This window comes from Triticum aestivum, chromosome 6D (assembly GCF_018294505.1).
Source record: "Triticum aestivum cultivar Chinese Spring chromosome 6D, IWGSC CS RefSeq v2.1, whole genome shotgun sequence".
Classification (NCBI taxonomy): Eukaryota; Viridiplantae; Streptophyta; class Magnoliopsida; order Poales; family Poaceae; genus Triticum; species Triticum aestivum.
In genome coordinates this window covers 241388322-241407891 of record NC_057811.1, presented here as the reverse complement: position 1 = coordinate 241407891, position 19570 = coordinate 241388322, and the positions used below count along the sequence as shown (strand labels likewise).

General features: G+C 43.4%; 1 protein-coding gene across 1 annotated transcript; it reads right to left on the bottom strand.

Moving 5' to 3' along the window:
* Nucleotides 1–10953: 10953 nt before the first annotated feature.
* On the bottom strand, nt 10954–13403 carry LOC123141455 (uncharacterized). The gene is made up of 2 exons (XM_044560594.1): nt 12972–13403; nt 10954–12866 (listed from the first exon to the last, which is right to left on the bottom strand). Exons 1-2 carry the CDS (start codon nt 13294–13296, stop codon nt 12823–12825), a joined length of 369 nt encoding a protein of 122 aa, XP_044416529.1. The 5' UTR covers nt 13297–13403; the 3' UTR covers nt 10954–12822.
* Nucleotides 13404–19570: the final 6167 nt, after the last annotated feature.

Here is a 19570-nt window from a genome sequence, read left to right as displayed (position 1 = left end):
TTCTTCGATTGCATGCAGGAATAGACCTTCGTGGTCAGGCTGATCGTGCTTCCAGCATCGTGAGTAACCTCGGGAGATTGGTTTAGCGATTGCTAAGGCGCAACGTTATGTACATTTGTAGTTGGATCGTCAAAGTCGTCTCCACCAAATCGATACTTATCACATCATCAAAAGATCGGGACACCCTCACCTCTATCAAGTGATAGTTTTCAGGTTGCTCGGTGAGAATTTTGTGTTTTCCCTATATTAGATTTATTTTCTTACCTCTTGTCCAAGAAAAAGCCACAAAAAAAGTTAGATCTATTCATCCTTTGTCCAAACCAGTCTGAGCCTTTGCAATTTTTTTCTTTTCTTTGTTTGCATTATTGAATTATTCAGTTGCATCGTCGTGTCGAGTTGCTGGTCTTAGTGTCTAGTTCGTTTAGAGTTTCGAGTTCTGTTCACATTAGTCACGCCGGCGCTGCATCATTATTCCTTCCGCTGTCCATCAGCTCCATCCATCAATTTCCACAACGTGCCACCTATCATTCATTGACACCATCATAGTTGAGGTCATTTGCATCTTTGCTTGATCCAATCTGCATCTTATCTAGTTTGTTTTGGAAAGAGGGAGAGAGGAAAAAAAAGTCAAAGAAAAAAAAAAGAGAGAAAAAAAGTCAGAGAAAAAAAGAGTGAGGAAAAAAAGAGAAGAAAAAAAACAAAATTTGGATCTATCTAGACTCAATCTCGTAGTTGAATTCGGATTGGAATCTGTTTTGTGCACAGTTCAGTAAAACAGGCATAACTTCCTCGTACGAAGTTCGTTTTGGCTCCGCGAGTACTCAAATGAAAGCTAGCAACTAGAAGCATCTAAATAGTTGCAGAAGCTAGTTCAATATTTGACACTTCAAAATCGGCTTCTAAATAGGAGTTTTTGCCCTCCGAAGTTTGCAACACAACTTATTCTAGTTTTTCAGGACAGTTTTAGAATTTTTTGACTCCTCAAATCAACTCGGAATTGAGTGATTCCTTTTGCGTTTGAAAGCTTGAGTCAGTACCTTTCTTGAGGAAAATTATCAAAAAATTGGCACAAACTTTTCCAGAGGAAAGTTGGAGAGAAAGTTGTTGATATATCCTGCTTGGCTGTTGTTTCACATCATTATCTCTACTGCTATTGTGATCTTCACTTATATCTTGTTGTCCAGAGCTACTTCATATCCTTTATTGGTGCTAGTTGTGCTACGCCGTGACTTCATTAGCGTTCTAGGCTCGTGTCTCTAGTCCTGTCTAGCCAAGGACCAGCACAGTACCGTCGTTGAGCGTTTATTCAACATTGCATCTCTAAATTGATTATTGCTAATCTTTTGCTATCATATATTTAAGCCTTCCCGGCTCTACATATTTCTACTCCGTGTATATGTACGTTCCCCTAGATTGTTTTACTTAATCTTTGGAGTTATTTGACACCGCTGGTTGCATGTCACAACCTGCTGCATGGTAAGAACTTGTAAGATACTAGTAGAGTGCCCGTGCGTTGCTACGTGCAACAATGTAATTGAATGGCAAATAATTAAATACGATAGATAATGTTAATGGAACATTTTAGAATGGCAACATTGATCTCAGCACACCGCAAGCTTAGTTCCAAACTTAATGGGTTCCATAACCACACTTATCCAAAGAGGACGACAACAAAATTAGGAAACCTATCCTTACGCAAATGTAACCAAACAAGATCTCCAGGTGCAAAGACAACATGTTTTCTACCCTTATCTCCAGCAAGTTTATATTTAGCATTCATACGTTCAATGTTTTCCTTAGTTAACTCATGCATTTTTAAGATCAATTCTGCATGTTGTTTAGCATCAAAATTAACCTTCTCCAAAGATGGAACAGGAAACAAATCAATGGGTGCACGAGGTAGGAAACCATACACAATTTCAAAAGGGCACATCTTAGTAGTAGAATGCAACGAACGATTATAAGAAAATTCAATATGAGCCAAACATTTTTCCCACATTTTCTAATTATTCTTCAAAACAGCCGTAAGCATAGTAGACAAAGTTCTATTGACTACTTCAGTTTGACCATCAGTTTGGGGGTGACAAGTAATACTAAAAAGCAGTTTAGTTCCCAACTTAGCCCATAAACATCTCCAAAAGTGGCTAAGAAATTTAGTATCGCGATCTGAAACAATATTATTTGGCACACCATGCAAGCGAATAATTTCACGAAAGAACAAATCAGCAACATTAACAGCATCATCGCTTTTATGACATGGTATAAAGTGTGCCATTTTCGAGAACCTATCCACGACAAAAAATATGCTATCCCTTCCCTTCTTTGTTCGAGGTAAACCTAAAACAAAGTCCATAGATATATCCTCCCAAGGAACACTAGGTACAGGCAAAGGCATATATAAACCATGAGGATTGAGTCGTGACTTAGCTTTTTGACATGTAGTGCAGCGAGCAACAAAACGCTCAACATCCCGTCTGATCTTTGGCCAAAAGAAATGTGTAGCAAGTATATCCTCCGTCTTATTCACGCCAAAGTGTCCCATTAGTCCTCCTCCATGCACCTCCTGCAACAACAAAAGACGAACGGAGCTAGCTGGAATGCATAGCTTGTTAGCACGAAACACAAATCCATCATTAACGACGAACTTGTTCCATGTTCTACCTTCTTTACAATTCTGCAATACATCTTTAAATTCAGCATCATCCACATATTGATCTTTGATGGTCTCCAAACCAAATATTTTAAAGTCAAGTTGTGAGAGCATAGTATAACGACGAGACAATGCATCAGCAATAACATTTTCTTTACCCTTCTTGTGTTTAATGACATAAGGGAAAGTCTCAATGAATTCAACCCATTTAGCATGTCTACGGTTCAGTTTTGCTTGACTTTTAATGTGTTTCAAAGATTCATGATTAGAATGTATAACAAATTCTTTGGGCCATAAATAATGTTGCCATGTTTCTAAGGTCCGAACAAGAGCATATAATTCTTTATCATAAGTAGAATAGTTCAGACTAGGCCCACTCAATTTTTCAAAAAAGTATGCAACAAGTTTGCCATCTTGTAATAACACACCTCCTAATTCAATTCTACTAGCATCACATTCAAGCTCAAAAGTCTTATTAAAATCAGGAAGTTGGAGTAAAGGAGCATGTGTCAACCTATCTTTGAATACCGTGAAGGCTTCTTCCTGTGCGGTACCCCAAACAAAAGGCACATCCTTCTTTGTAAGCTCGTTGAGAGGTGCAGCAATGGTGCTAAAATCTCTCACAAAACGCCGATAGAAACCAGCGAGTCCAAGAAAACTCCTCACTTGTGTGACCGTTTTGGGCTGCGGCCAACTCTCAATAGCTTCAATCTTGGCTTTATCAACTTCAATTCCCCGTGGAGTAACAACATAGCCAAGAAAAGATACTCGGTCGATGCAAAAGGTGCACTTCCCAAGGTTACCAAACAAACGTGCATCACGTAGAGCAATAAAAACAGCACGTAAATGTTCCAAATGTTCTTCCAAAGATTTGCTATAAATCAGTATATCATCAAAATAGACTACCACAAATCGTCCAACGAAAGCACGTAAAACTTCGTTCATTAGTCTCATGAAAGTACTAGGTGCATTAGTTAACCCAAAAGACATGAAAAACCACTCATATAAACCAAACTTAGTTTTAAATGTTGTTTTCCATTCATCTCCCAATTTCATACGAATTTGATGATATCCACTATGCAAATCAACTTTGGAGAATATTGTAGAGCCACTCAATTCATCAAGCATATCATCTAGCCTAGGAATAGGATGACGATAATGAATAGTAATGTTATTAATGCCTCTACAATCAACACACATACGCGATGTACCATCCTTTTTAGGCACTAGTATAATAGGAACAGCACAAGGACTAAAAGATTCGCGTATATCACCTTTGTCGAGCAGCTCCTGTACTTGACGCATAATCTCCTTCGTCTCCTCTGGATTGGTACGGTATGCTGCACGGTTGGGTAGCGATGCACAGGGAATTAAGTCAATTTGATGCTCAATCCCTCGAATAGGTGGTAATCCCGGTGGCACGTCCTGTGGGAAGACGTCAGCGAACTCCTGCAAAATGTTAGTGAAAGCAGGGGGCAAAGAGGAAGGCACGTCCTCGAATGAAAATAATGCCTCTTTGCACACAAAAGCATAGCAAACAGATTTGCTAAAATCTAGCTCATAAATATCAGATTTGGTGGCAAGTAAACATGCACTTTTCAATTTAATTTCAGAAGCAACACTAAATGGTTTATTATTAGGCTTCATGTGTTGCTCAAATTCTTTTGCCACAATCTGATTTTCACTCTTATTTTTCTCCTGTTTTGCTTTATTAGCTCTATTAATATCATCTTTCGAAATGGAATCAGGAGTCATAGGAAGCAAAGTAATATTTTTATCCTTATGAACAAGAGTATACTGATTGTTTCTACCATGGTGTACAGAATTTTTATCAAATTGCCATGGTCTACCAAGAAATAAGGAACATGCTTGCATAGGTACCACATCACAATCAACATAATCAGCATATGTAGAGATACTAAAATGCACACGAACAGTATGTGTTACCTTAACCTTGCCGCTGTTGTTGAACCATTGGATGTAGTAAGGATGTGGATGTGGTCTTGTGGTGAGAGATAGCTTCTCCACCATCTCCATGCTAGCCAAGTTGTTGCAGCTCCCTCCATCTATGATGACGCGAATAGAATGTTCCTTCACAACTCCCTTTGTATGGAACAAATTATGCCTCTGATTTTGCTCAGCTTGTGTAACCTGCACACTCAAAACACGTTGAGAAACTAAACATTCATACCTGTCAGCATCTTCAGCAGCCATGTATTGCGTCTCATGATCAGAATCATCTCCACCGTGTTCTTCATGTGTAATAAGAGCCCAAAGTCTCCTCATCATAGTCACTAGCGGACTCATACCCACCATCCTTAGTAGCAATCATCACACGCTGAGATTTGCATTCTCTCCTATAATGACCTCTTCCTTTACAACGATGAAAAATAATATCACTTGTGTGCCTTGTTGATGCCATGGAAGAAGAAGAACTCTGTGCAGGCCCGGCAGGTGTGCTCTTGCCAGATAGTGGTGGTTGTGCCTACTTTCTTGTATCACGGTTGGAGGTGGCACCTAATGGAGGGGATGGTGTAGTAGAAGTAGAGGATGCACGTGGTGTCCATGATGAAGGTCGACCTGCAGAAAAGTTAGTTCGCGCCAATGCCTGTCGATCCTGCACTTCACGTTCAGCTTTACAAGCAAGATGGAATAAACGAGTGATATTATTATACTCCTTATACTCTAGAATGGTCTGAATGTCTCTATTTAATCCACCCATAAAACGTGCAAGCATAGCTTCATTATCCTCAACAATACCACATCTAATCATGTCAGTTTGTAATTCCTGATAATATTCCTCTACATAATTTTTTCCTTGTCTTAAACGCTGTAATTTTTGAAATAATTCACGTTGATAATATGGTGGAACCCAACGAGTACGCATAGCAGTTTTCAAAGCAGCCCAAGTAGTTGGAATATTATTCGGATATAATCTACAATGTTCAGACCACCACACACAAGCAAAACTAGTGAAAGCACAAAGTGCAACAGCAACACATCTCTCCTCGGGATATTCTAAACATGTAAAACGTTGTTCGGTTTCTAACTCCCAAGTAAGATATATATCAGGAACATATCTACCCTCAAATGGTGGAATATTCAATTTCAGTTTAGGAAGAAGGTGATGATCTCGTACCTGAGGGAGAGCCCTACCATTGCCATTATTTGCATGTGGACGACCTGGTGGTTGTGGTGTTGGTGGTTGCACGTAGTTCTGATTTAGATCAACCTCATCCTCGTAATCTCCCGCATAATCATCCTCCGCATCAGTTGCAGGAGCCACAGAAGTATCAACAGCAGCACCAACAGTTTGGCCAGGCCGAAGAAGGACATGGCTCGCTCGGCGGAGGGCTGTTTCGCGACGTGGAGGTAGTCGTTGTTGTTGTTGTTGTTGTTGTTGTTGTTGTTGTTGCAGAGGTGCGGCAGGTGCAGCCGGTGGTGGAAGACGCGCAAGCAGTTCATTAAATTTGTTATTGAGCTTTGTTTCGAACGTCTTCTCAAGGCCAGTGATCTTCTCCATGGCCTCTTCAAAATTGTTCAGCACATCTTGCACCTGTTCAGTCATCATTTGCTGAAACTTATCATGAAGCTCCTTGTTCATTAAATTCTCCCAGTCAATCTCGTCGGCTTGTGATCCTGGCATGGTTAGCAGCAATAGAAACACACAAGAATATGATCCTACAGACTACTAACAAGCGGCGGTGGTGGTGGGTGTCACAAATCTGTCAAGCAAATCTCAAATTCTTACTAGTTCTTACCAAGCAGCAGGTGGTGAACGGCAACCGTTGTAGTCAAAACTCTCAAAGCTTGGATAGAGCGATTACCAGGGAGAGTCAAACGCACGACGTAGATGTATGTGGAGCTGGGAAGGCTTATAATATGGTAGCAAAAAGGGTCAGCAATAATCAATTCAGATATGGAAAGTTGAATAAACGCTCAATGACGGTACTGTGCTGGTCCTAGGCTAGACCGTGCTAGAGACGCGAGCCTAGAACACTAACAAAATCATGGCGCTGCACGTAAACAAGGAAAAAGCACACTCTGGAAAAAATCGCTCTGTTTTTTTCGCTCCTCTTTTTTTTGCGAAAAATCACTATAATGGCGAGTGTCTCAAAACTCTTCCCAGGTGAAACTGATAGGACGGGCACGAAATTTTTTTGACAATTTTTTTTTCGGAAATCAGGGCAGTGACGATGGAAAAGTGCGACAAAAAATCACTATGATGGCTAGTGTCTCAAAACGCTCCGTGGGACCTAAAAATAGGATAGGAAAAAAATATTTTTGGTCGCCGAAATTTTGGCCTAAAAACTGCCCGGGGGTCGCCGATTTTTTTTCCGAGACCTACTCAGGCAAGGAAACACAAAACGAAAACTAGATGAATCTCGAAAACAAACCTAATATGAAAAGAACTCGGATTGGTGGTGGACAGGCAGATGTATATCTGGACTCGGATTGGTGGTTGACACACGGATGTATATGTGGACTTGGATTGGTGGTGGACAGGCAGATGTATATGTGGACTCCGATTGGTGGTGGACACGCGGATGTATATGTCAGCGGTAAGGAATATGTTGGTGGTGGTGGTATATGGTAGGAATGATGACGATGGTGCGGCGGCGGCGTGACAACTTGTGAACAGAACTCGAAACTCTAAGGGAAACTAGACGCTAAGACCAGCAACTTGACACGACGATGCAACCGCAAATTCAACAAAGCAAAATACTGAAAAGACTATGCAAAGGCTCAGACTGGTTCGGATATGATGAACTAACCCTAATTTTTTTGTGGCTTTTTCGTGGACTGTAGGTATGAAGAACATACTCGATCTAAACTACGAAAAACTGTAAAATCTCACCGAGCAACCTGAAAATATGATACCACTTGATAGAGGCAAAGGTGTCCCGATGTTTCGATGAGATGGTGGCTATCGTTTTCTGTGGGAGTCGACCCTGACGATCCGACTACGAACGTGCGAGACGTCGCGCCTTAGCAATCGCTAAACCAACTTCCGAGGATTATTGACCACGCCGGAGCACGATCAACCTGACCACGAGGGCCTGTTTCCTGCGAGCAAACGAAGAACAAGCAAGAAACTAAGATTGCAATCTGGATATTGCTAATATAAGAGGAAAGCTTTATTAATGAAGGTGGGGTTCTGTGACGCCTTGGTTTGGTCGTTGAACACAAACGAAGTACGCAAAGTTGCAACTATGGTGAACTTTTGATCTAAACAAAACTCAAAGTCTAAACGGTGCCCTAAGGGCTGTATATATGGAGGAAGAGGGGGGGATTTCGTGGCCCTTCGGGAAGGGGTCCGAAACCAACCCTATCTCTTGTTTCCCCACACATACGGACTCTAAAAACAGCCTATACTTATGTATTTCGAAATTACATGCGTCCGGCCCAATAATAAGGTGACGCGGCACCTAGAATAGCCTTTGGACGAAATTTATCAAGTGGCATCTTGTATATTTCGTCCAAGGCTTCATGCACTCCTTATGGTGGCTTCAAAGTCCTGAAATCATCACTTGCAACTCCGTTGTTGTTCCCCTTGCGCATGCCATCAACTCCATGCTTGTTCTTGCTCCAATGTCCATCCTTCTCCAAGCTAGGCCCTTCATTTGTAAGCAAAACAAATGTATCCAATTTAGGCAGCATCATATTCTCATGAACATTAGAATCATTCCCAAGAAACAAAAGTACCTGCTAATTTAATTGGCGTGCGCGAGCTCTAGTAATTGTTCAAGTATATGTAACAGTAGGGGCTGTGGGTGTAACAATGGTATTGATGTCCTCATCACCTGCATTCTCCATTTTAGTGTTGCCAACGTAAGGAGACCTAGCTGTCCAATAGTATCTAACTCAAACACAAACTTCATATCATAGAATCTCCTTTAAGACCGCTCCATATATTCCTTGTCTCCATGTTCAAACCTAGCCACGAGGGCCTCAGCGACTTGATCTGGTTTAATGCACCCGCCTTCCAAGTGTTCCACCTCTTAGGAGCAATTTCCCTGTTGTAAACAACTGTTAGTTGTTTCATCTTCTCAGGTAGTCCCACGAATCCACTTGTCAGATAGTCCAATCAATCCAAAAGAAATAAAAATCATTTATAATTAGTAAACACATACAGTGGAAAAGGACAAATAACAATAGGATCTTGAATAAAAAAACTCCACATGCACAAGTAAATTATTATAACAGCAGATCCTCTCCCATTCTCCACATTCGTTTACGAAAGAAATTCAAAAAATATAGTACCAATCCAAAAAAATGGAGTCTAAAAGAACCAGATCGTCCTACATCTATGGCAAAATTGCCTGCTTGCAGTTGAGATAATGACTTTCTCAAAATGACAGATCCTCCAAAAGTGATAAAAAAAGTAGGCTAATTAATGTTTTCAACTGAAGACGACCAGGAAAAAAACTGCAGACGGCCAGGGCTTAAACCAACATTTTTTGGCATGCTAACTTTTAGTTCTAATTAAAAAGAAAAGAACAAAGAACACAATAAAAGTGGCAAAAGGAAGTATGGTGCAAAAAGCTCCATGGCAAAACTTTTTATACTGATATCCAAAGTTGCGTCACATATTATGTATTCTTTGTGTTTTTCTTTTCAAAACTACACGCTCGCAAGGAAGTATGAAAACAAAAATATATCAGTAAGTACATACCTTGCAACATAAGGGTCAATTCATTACATTTTTTTATCGAAAAAGGCTTTCGCCTCACTTTATATATAAAGCAACCACCACACATTACAAACAGCAACAAGAAAGGAAAAGAAAAATAAGATTGACAAGATACAAACACTATAGAACAACAAACACTGGCCTCAGATCATGCCAACAGCGCGACCGCGACAAAGGGGCAATTCGTCACAGGAGGACAGCTACGCTCCATCAACTCCCAAGGGTCCCTGTTGTCCCACCTTCCGTCGTTGCCTCCGAAGAGGGCACCCCTGCCCTCTTGTCTTGGATCGAAGGATGTCGTTCCTCTCACAGGAACACATACGCCGCCATTGTCTCTGGCCAAGACCAAGAAGCCCACACCACTGCCGAGCAGGAACACTACCGAAGAATTGGCAGAGCACCACCGCGTCGAGCCCCTGACCCCTATGGACTCCCAAGGTGGCACTTTCACAAAGTAACCGATGCTGATGCCCCGTCACCACCCAATCAATAGATATTAGGCTTTCGCCGCCCGGGACCAGGGGCGGAGGGTGGGTAGACGGTCTCGATGTTACCCACCAGAGGGAGAAACGACGCCGAGAGCGTCGCCGACATCGTGACTGACGACTGGCACCGCCAGTCAAGGGTTACCCCTGACCCTGAGCCTGCACCTCCATTGCAGCGCCAACCATCCAAGCAGGATGCCCGGGGGAACCCACAACCTGCTGGCAGAGAAAAATAGGCGCCAGAGCAACCACTATCTTCAGATCGGGACCACGCCCGCCGCCGCCTCGCCACCCAGCAGGGCCAAGACAGCGTACCATGGCACCGACCCCCCTCCCCCCCGCCGTAGAGGAGGGAGAGGCGCCCTCTCCATTAGTGGCCACCGCCACTGCAAGCCCTTGGGGTCCAGGCCAGATGCTCTGGGCCAGACCCGTACCGTGCCGCCGTGGAGCTGCACCACCACCGGATCCATGCATCCCAATCGCTGGACCCAACTCCCCCACGAGCGGCAGCCCGCACCACCGAGATCCCGACCAGGGGAGGAAGGAGAGAATCCCCGCCGCTGCTAGCGCCGCATGGTCTTCGACCGGCGTACGCCCTCCGGCAGCAGCGAGGAGGAGGGAAGGACGATGGGGAAAGCTAGCGCGGGTGTCGTGGGAGGGGGGTTCAGTTCACAAGCAATGACTAATAGCAATAACATAACACCCCAAGTACCAAGCAATTTACCTCTAGTCCTTTTGATAACCATGCAACTGGCTTCAGGTTCACGAACACGCTGGATAGGTTTAGCTCCCTCTAGTTCTTTTGACAACCATGCAAGTGGCTTCAGGTTCACGAACACGTTGGATAGGTTTAGCTCCGGTACAAAAAGGTTCAAACCTGAGAAGTCAAAGTTTTAAAATAGTTCAACTAACAAGAGCTTGTGTACCGTGTGAGATAGGTTTACCTCCATCAAAATCTTAATTCTCTCATATTACTCAAGGATGTAACTTATTAGCTTCTATAAATCTCTAGAATCAGCAATTGTCCATGATTTATTAGGATTAACACATTTACCGGAAGATGTATTGTTGATCTGCATAATTACTAAAAGAGCAAAAACAAACATTCTGCATATATATCACTGAATCTGCATATTATTATCTCTACATACTAACAAAACCCGTACGAGTTCAACACAGAGACACATAAAAAATAGAGAATTATGTTATTTATTGGCCAAAGAACAAGCAACAGTACAATTCATCTCGTCAATTTCCACACTGCCAATGCCGAGTCTCATCCATGGTTTACAAACAACTTTAAATGTATAAAGAGCCATCCGAGTTGGCAAGTAACATCCATTAAAAAATTATGCTTTTCAATGACAATCACCTCCACAAGGAAAACTGCAAAATGAAATTTGTTGCATCTTCATTCTACCATCAGATGTATATGAACGGAATCAATCGCGTGCTTGGAGAGGAGTTTGCTAGGTTTTGATCCCTAGAAGCAACGCAGAGGAAAAAAGGGATACATGCGGGAGTAAGGGTTTCTTCTATACTGCAACCATGGCGGGCTACGGAGACGAGCCTGGCGGCGTCCTTAGGAGGCCAGGAGCTCCACACCTTCCTCGATGCCGCTGGCATAGGTTTGAGTTTGTGGTGTCAAATCGCTAGGTCACCTGCGTCAGTGCCTGAATCGCCGTCGTTGAACTGCGTGTTCATCCACCTGTCGTTGTTGCATGGCGTACAAGCAAGTTTGCTGACAATAACTGTGTATTATGGAGCAGCGCATACCTTTTTATTCCCTATAATCATTTTCGTTGCTTGTAGACAATCCGAATCATTTATATAGAAGCTACAAATGTTGGTGCAAGCTAGCCATCGTCTTCATGAGTCGACCCCAAAATGCTTTCCAAAGCTAACAGTTGGGTCGATCGTATCATCCCTGAAATGTCATTACAAGAAATTCAGTGAACTTCAAATAAAAGCACAATGGTAGGACGATTGGCTAAAGTGAGTAATGCACATGCAACATCGAAGGTAAATCTCTGGCATCAAAACTTGGGTTTCCTGTGTTATAACAAAATATGGTATTGGCACTTAAATATCTATATAAAAGTTCGGAAGTTGCTTTCAACGCTTATCATAAGAATCCTTTTTACAAGATAACTTGGGGCTTCGTACACCATACCAAACTTAGTTCAACAGCAAACAAATTAAGTGTCTAATCATAGCGAGCTAGTAGCCCTCTAAATCCCACGAATGAAGTAGGTACGACCATGAAAGATTTCTTTCTTTACTTTATCATTTTTAAAAAGCTTGTTCACATAACTGGAAACCATTGCGCGGACTGTCCCTCGCCTAGAGCATTGACTCTACAAATATTACACATTTTGTCACTGGGCACTCCTGAATCATAAGGTACAGGCATGGAGCACACGGCGCAATAGATCAGAATAGAATGATGCACCTAAAACTTCCGCACCACATTAAGGTTCGTGGGATTCTTGTCCAGTGAAACAACTTGGCCTATAGGAACCCAAATATACCAGCACAACTAAATTAGAACCAATGAGGCAATGCACATATAGCCAGAATTTTGTAGAAGGATCACGCGCCTTGTGAGCATACACCATTCCTCCAGCCACTTGTAATGGCACCATGGAGCGCACAAGCTGGGCAGTTGTGATGCATCCTCCATTGCCTTGGTCAAATGCGCGGAAGGCCTAGGCGACCTGGAAGTGGTTGACTGACATAGAGGAGCAACAAGGTCAGAGTAGAAGTTGCGAAGGAGAGGGTGACCTCGTCGGCGCAGTTACCATCATTGTGCCGATCTCGTCCCGTGCGGGGTAGGAGGCCGAGCGAGCGGGAGCGTGATTATATCAAGCCTGTGGTCTTGCCACCGTCGTCGACGTTAAGCAGGATGTCCAGGGCAAACGTTTGATCAACGCAAGCAACGCTAATCTGCTGATGGTTCAAGGCAGGACCCATTCATCATTTATATACATAGTTCATGCCTCCAGCCTGCACTGTAGGACATCTGATAGGTGTTCTCCTGTAATTCATTCAGTGAAAATGAAAAGTTGAGTCCTGAAAAACCTCGGAAATACAATCTTGGCTGAACGATTTCCAACGGAGAAGAAATCAATGAAAAACTTACCAGCCAGAACAGCAGCAGCCCACGCGTCCGTGCCAGGGCTCGCCATCGTACTTTGACTATACGAGACCATGGAGGGAGGGGAGGACCGCGGAGCACGCGTCCAGCACGGCACCATGGGGTCGAATAGCACGAGTCCATACCGATAAAGGGCAGGATGCGGGGAACCAAGCATTGGCGAGGCGCAGTCGTGGAGGTCGAGCGGCGGCCGAGGAGTGGTGGATCCCGATATCCCGTCGCACCAATGCACAGTGGTGGAGGCCGGATCCCGTCGTGAGGGAGGATATGGGGTCAACAGCGGATGGATCTGAGTGGAGGCCGCGGCCATCGCGGCACCAGTGGAGACCGTGGTTAGGCGGTGTCGCAGGCAGCAATGCGTTCATAGGAGGATCGGAAGGCTGTGGCCGCCATGGCGTCCGTGGGGAACGGGGGCGGCGTCGTAGGTGAGAGGGTAATAGGGTAGGGTGTGAGCGTGGGAAGGATTATGTTTCATCAGACGGTTTTTTCTGGGTTTTTTTCACCTGCTCCACGGGAATAAAAATTGGTGGGGGTGAGGGGAGGGAGTTGTGATCGATGGGAAGGGCAGGAGGGACGAACGAACGAACGACGTAGGAACTATGCCATTAGGAAAGTTTGTTGTTAGAAAAGGCGAGGATCAATAAATTAGGAAAGTTAAGATTTGGAATTGATTGCTATGAAACTGGATTTTATTGTTTGGTAAGTGTTATTGGATCCTGCCTTTTTGTAACATATTTCATTAGGAAAGTTTGAAAAGGTTAGGAAAGTTTTTATTGGGATGGTAAAAAAAATCAACATGAGGATATGGCAGTGGAAGGTGGGACGAAAAAAAACCAGGTGAAAAAAAACCAGACGAAAGTGGTGGGACTATTCGACCAACTCGTCCATTAGGAGTAGAGATTGATATTTGCTATACTGTGAGCGTTTTACCACCACATCCTAGTAGTTCATAGGAACATTATTCTGGGATTTTGTTTCTTGTTTTCTACTAACTATGGAAGGTTTCGGAGTTGTTAGTTCTTGGGCTTCAACGATCGTGGGAGATTTGCGATCACCTAAGAAAATACAACAACCGTCTCAAGAGGAGCAACAACATCAGAATGCACATAATCAGGTTAATGTTTCCATGCCACCATTTACTAGTCATTTTAAGCCTGATTTATATATTGAATGGGAGTACGAAATAAATGCTATATTTGCTTCCCATAATTTTGATGAGCGTGGAAAATTTCAAGCTGCGGTTAGTACTTTCAGTAGCTTTGCTTTAGTTTGGTGGAGTGAATATTGTCGGTTAAACCCTGATTTTATACCTACTACTTGGGATGATTTAAGACTTGTCATGAGAGATAGATTCATTGATGTTTATTATACTCGTGGTATGATTAAAAAATTACAACATTTAAAACAAGGCACTGACACGGTAACAAAATATTATGATGATTTACAAACTACATTGTTGCACACATTTTTAGAAAAAAGTGAAGAAGATTTTATGGATAGATTTTGGGGAGGATTAAACCGTGATATTCAAGAGATACTAATTCATGAGGAGTGTTATCCTATGGACCATTTGTTTCGTCTTGCTTGCAAAGCTGAACAGGAAATAAGACGACGTGTTGCCCACAAGTAGAACAAGTGCACGGTGCACATTCCAAGTGTTGATACAGATGTTTCTTCAACTACTAGGCATACTATGACAACCACACCAGTTGTTGCGAGGACTACATCATCTCCACCATGTGACACATCACCATCGAGAGTGCCTGCATCATCTGAGTTGATCATAAGAGGTAATGACAAAGGTACATATTTTCCACTTTCACATGAGAATGACGCATGCCTGGTTAACTTGAATACATCATGTGTTGAGTTACCTATTGATTTGGGCACACCACCTATTTTAGAGAATTGTGTTACTGTCATGAATGCGTCATGTGATCAAACAACTGAAATACAACCAATTTTGAGTGCACCCATTGAATTAAGCGTTGATGCAAAAGAACCAATGTTTAATCATTTTGATATGACCTCTAATCTTGGTGATGATTCTATGATCAAATGATTTATTGCATGTTTGCTCATTTAAGCATGTTGTAGCATGTAAGTTTGATGCAAGTAAGGTTTATTCACCAATGTTAGGATGGTTTAATGATGAACATTGTCAATCTTTTGATATGAATAAGAGCTTCACTTATATGTGCAAACTGAGTTGTAATATTTTCTTGTCTTCTACTTCTTGCGATAATATTTTGGCTTTATATTTTATGAACTACGAAAGTTACTCATGTATACATGTGTCATATGTGCAAAAATGAAGGGAAGTAAAAATGGATGACAAATACATATACAGCATGTACACCTTGTCTCTTTTATTAGCCACATTTCAGATTAAGCAACGCCGAGGACGGCTTTGTTTTCAAGAAGGGGAGGATGATGAGGACATGACTACCTTGGATACGACCCAAAATATTGCATACACGTATATTTGTGAGGTGATTTCTAATGCAAACTATGCAATAATATATTTATGACATCGAGGACAAAAATACTTTATAGACTTTCGTGCTTTGTCTAATTACCGGTGTATGGGACATTTGTACAATCCATATATGAAGATGAGAGAAAAAGAGAAGTTTATGTGCTATTTAAAAATTCCTCTCACGTCACTTTTGGGCCAAGAGAAAATTGAGTCCAAGTCTCTCACGTTCTGGATTCAGATTCGGACTGTACAGACATACCAGACTCAAAACGCCAATAACTCTTTCATACGGATGCCTAATTGGGTGATTCTATTTTTGTTGAAAATTAGATTTCATGCACTTGCCAACACATTTGGATTCACCTTCAAATTCGTCCGGAGCACTGAGTTATGGACGAAACAATCTGACGTTGCTGCAGAATCCGAGTCAAACTAAAAGTCCAAAGGTGTCGCATCACCTCCACTTGGGCCCATGAGCCTTGTACGACCTAGGGTTGGTTTTAGGCTGCCTTGGGACGTCCTCCCACCTCCTTGGCCGCCACTCCTTGCTCCTATATAATTAGATCCATCTAGTAGCTTTTTCCTTGGGATTTGTTTAGTTAAAAGTTAGCCATTGCAACTTCGTGTTCTTTGTTTGTGTCCAACGACCAGACCAAGACCACTTCAGGATCCCCACATTTATCCATACTTCATCTATATTCGCAATATTCAGATTGCATTATCATATTATTGCTTGTTCTTCAATTGCATGCAGGAATAGACCTTCGTGGTCAGGTTGATCGTGCTTCCAGCATCGTCAGTAACCTCGGGAGATTGGTTTAGCGATTGCTAAGGCGCAACATCGTGTACATTTGTAGTCGGATCTTCAAAGTCGTCTCCACCAAATCGATAGTTATCATCTCATCGAAAGATCAGGACACCCTCGCCTCTATCAGAATTCAAAAGGAGAGATATAAAAACAGACTCCAAGGTGAGAACAGTCACTTCCTACATCAAGCCAAAAACGAAAGCATTAGGACGATTAAGACTCTCCTTATTACACATCGAAGAACACGAGGCTAAGAGAAATTGAAACTACAATATATACACATCGAAGAACACGAGGCTAAATGAAAGTAATTGAAAGGGTGTTACTTACCAAAGCTCGTTTTACAGGTTCGGTGCAGCTCCTCTTTAACTTGCGATGTTCCTTGAAGATGTCCCCAATCTCCCGTGTTTGGTCTTCATTGCTCCTCTGCATGTTCGCACTCGTGGTTTTAAAATCTCAACATGGCAAGAAAAATATAGTAATACTCACGCATCTTGTGGGCAACATTAAAGCACTCATCTGTCATGTTAGAGCATTTCCAACAGAAGCGCAACACGCGACGCGTTAAAAAAGCGTTTATAGCACCGAAATAGCTAGTTTTTGTGGGCTGCGGAGTTCTGGCTCGAGCGGCCGCTGCAAAAAAATTGCGCGTGCGCGCCGCTCCTGTAGATGCGCTATATTTTCTTCTCCTTTCTACTCTGACTCGATACACATTCGACTCCGAATCGATACTGGCATAGATAGTTCTCAGCATAGATATAGCATAGATAGATAGAAAAATAGATAGTTCAACTACTCCTCGTCGTCTGACCCCACCTTGGTGATGTCCTCCTCCGACGTCTCAATGTAGGCATCAAGATTACCGATCATCGCCGGAGTCCCAGGGCGACGTTGCTCCTAGCTTGATGTTGAATTGAGCGGCCGCCTTCTGCGTACGCCTGTCCTCGCGATAGGTGGCTCGCTCCGCCCTCCTCTTCTCCCTCTCCATCCTCCTTTGCATGTAGAACTCACGCTCGTTGATGATGTCCTGCAGGAAGCGTTGGTGCCACAACGCCATGGCTTCCTCGTCCATCTCGGCAATGCCGAGACGGTGGTCCAACCTCCGGCTGTCGCAACAATCCTCGTCGGTAATAAGCCGCGGCGGAGGCGCGAGCTCCTGCGCCCGCTCCCACGTCGGCACGTTGGGGAAGTTCATCTCCCTACGAGGCCACTGGAGGCGCCACGCCACCGCGTCGTACGCGCGGGCGGCCTCCTGGGTGATGTCAAAAGTGCCGAGGCCGAGGCGCATCTCGCAAAACCGGATCTCGGCGGAGAAGCCACCAAAGGGGCGCGCGCGAACGCCGCGGTAGCCCCAAGTTTCCCGGCGGCGCGGCGGCATGGTGGCGCGGCGGCGGCGAGGTGAGAAAGAGCGGGGAGAGAGCGGTGGCGAGGCACAGAGCGGTGGGAGGGCGTTGGATTTTATAAAGCGCGTCGGACGCCGCGCGCCAAAACTAGCGCCCGCCAGGTCGCTTTTTCCCGCGCGCGCGCGATCCTTTCCCGGCGTCCCTGCTATCTCTGCTCTCTTCTCTACAGTTATATATATAATATATATATATTATATTTTATATTTATTTTTATCACTAGTTCTTATATCTTATATATCTCTTATATATTATATATATATCTACTACTCTTATAAAAAAATAGAGTTGGTGATGATGGTGTGCCTGCCATCCTGCAATATAGGTTGTCCGATTTATATCTAACGGATAGGAAGGAAACTATGGCAATTTTGCAAAAAGATACCCACACCCCTCTCCACATTTGCAAATAAGGCCTTCCCTCGTTCATCCTTTTTCTCCCACAAGATAAACTACTCATACAAATGCATCTTGATGTTCCGTGCAAAGCATGGGCATCTTGCTAGTTCTAAAAAACTTTCCATAATTTGCCACACTACTAGTTGCAGATGAAGAACCTACCCAAGCACAGCGCAATACAGGAGCGACTCACAATTACAAGTTGATATTCTGTTGGACAATGGAAGCTATAACCAATTACTTTTACGGGAACAATAGCAACCAAGAAATTTGAAGGGTAGGTATGAACAAAATTGGAACTGCACATGTACTGCTAAGATATTCAATACACACATTACCAATCAAGGAGGAGTACGATGGTTGCGGCGGCCTCTATGCATCATCGTCGGCAATGGGAATCAGTTCATTGTCCACGACGGTGGTGCTTCTGCGCTTGTGATATGTCTGCAACGTATCTATAATTTTTTATTGTTCCATGCTATTATATATTCTGTTTTGGATGTTTTATGGGCCGTATTAAGCACTTTTATATTATTTTTGGGACTAACCTATTAACCCAGAGCCCAGTGCCAGTTTCTGTTTTTTCCCTGATTTCAGTGTTCCGCAGAAAAGGAATATCAAACGGAGTCCAAACGGAATGAAACCTTCGAGAGAGTTATTTTTGGAACGGAAGCAATCCAGGAGAATTGGAGTGCACATCAGGGAATCAACGAGGAGAGCACGAGGCAGGGGGCGCCCTCCACCCCTGGGTGCGCCCTCCACCCTCATGGGCCCCTCGTGGCTCCCCTGACCGACTTCTTTCGCCTATATATATATATCCATATACCCTAAAACCATCGGGGAACAGAATAGATCGGGAGTTCCGCCGCCGCAAGCCTCTGTATCCACCAAAAACCAATCGGGACCCTGTTGCGGCACCCTGCCGGAGGGGGGAACCCTCAACGGTGGTCATCTTCATCATCCCGACGCTCTCCATGACGAGGAGGGAGTAGTTCACCCTCGGGGCTGAGGGTATGTACCAGTAGCTATGTGTTTGATCTCTCTCTCTCTCTCTCGTGTTCTTGAGGTGATACGATCTTGATGTATCGCGAGCTTTGCTATTATAGTTGGATCTTATGATGTTTCTCCCCCTCTACTCTCTTGTAATGGATTGAGTTTTCCCCTTGAAGTTATCTTATCGGATTGAGTCTTTAAGGATTTGAGAACACTTAATGTATGTCTTACCGTGCTTATCTGTGGTGACAATGGGAAATCACGTGATCCACTTGATGTATGTTTTGGTGATCAACTTGCGGGTTCCGCCCATGAACCTATGCATAGGGGTTGGCACACGTTTTCGTCTTGACTCTCCGGTAGGAACTTTGGGGCACTCTTTGAAGTACTTTGTGTTGGTTTGAATAGATGAATCTGAGATTGTATGATGCATATCGTATAATCATACCCACGGATACTTGAGGTGACATTGGAGTATCTAGGTGACATTAGGGTTTTGGTTGAT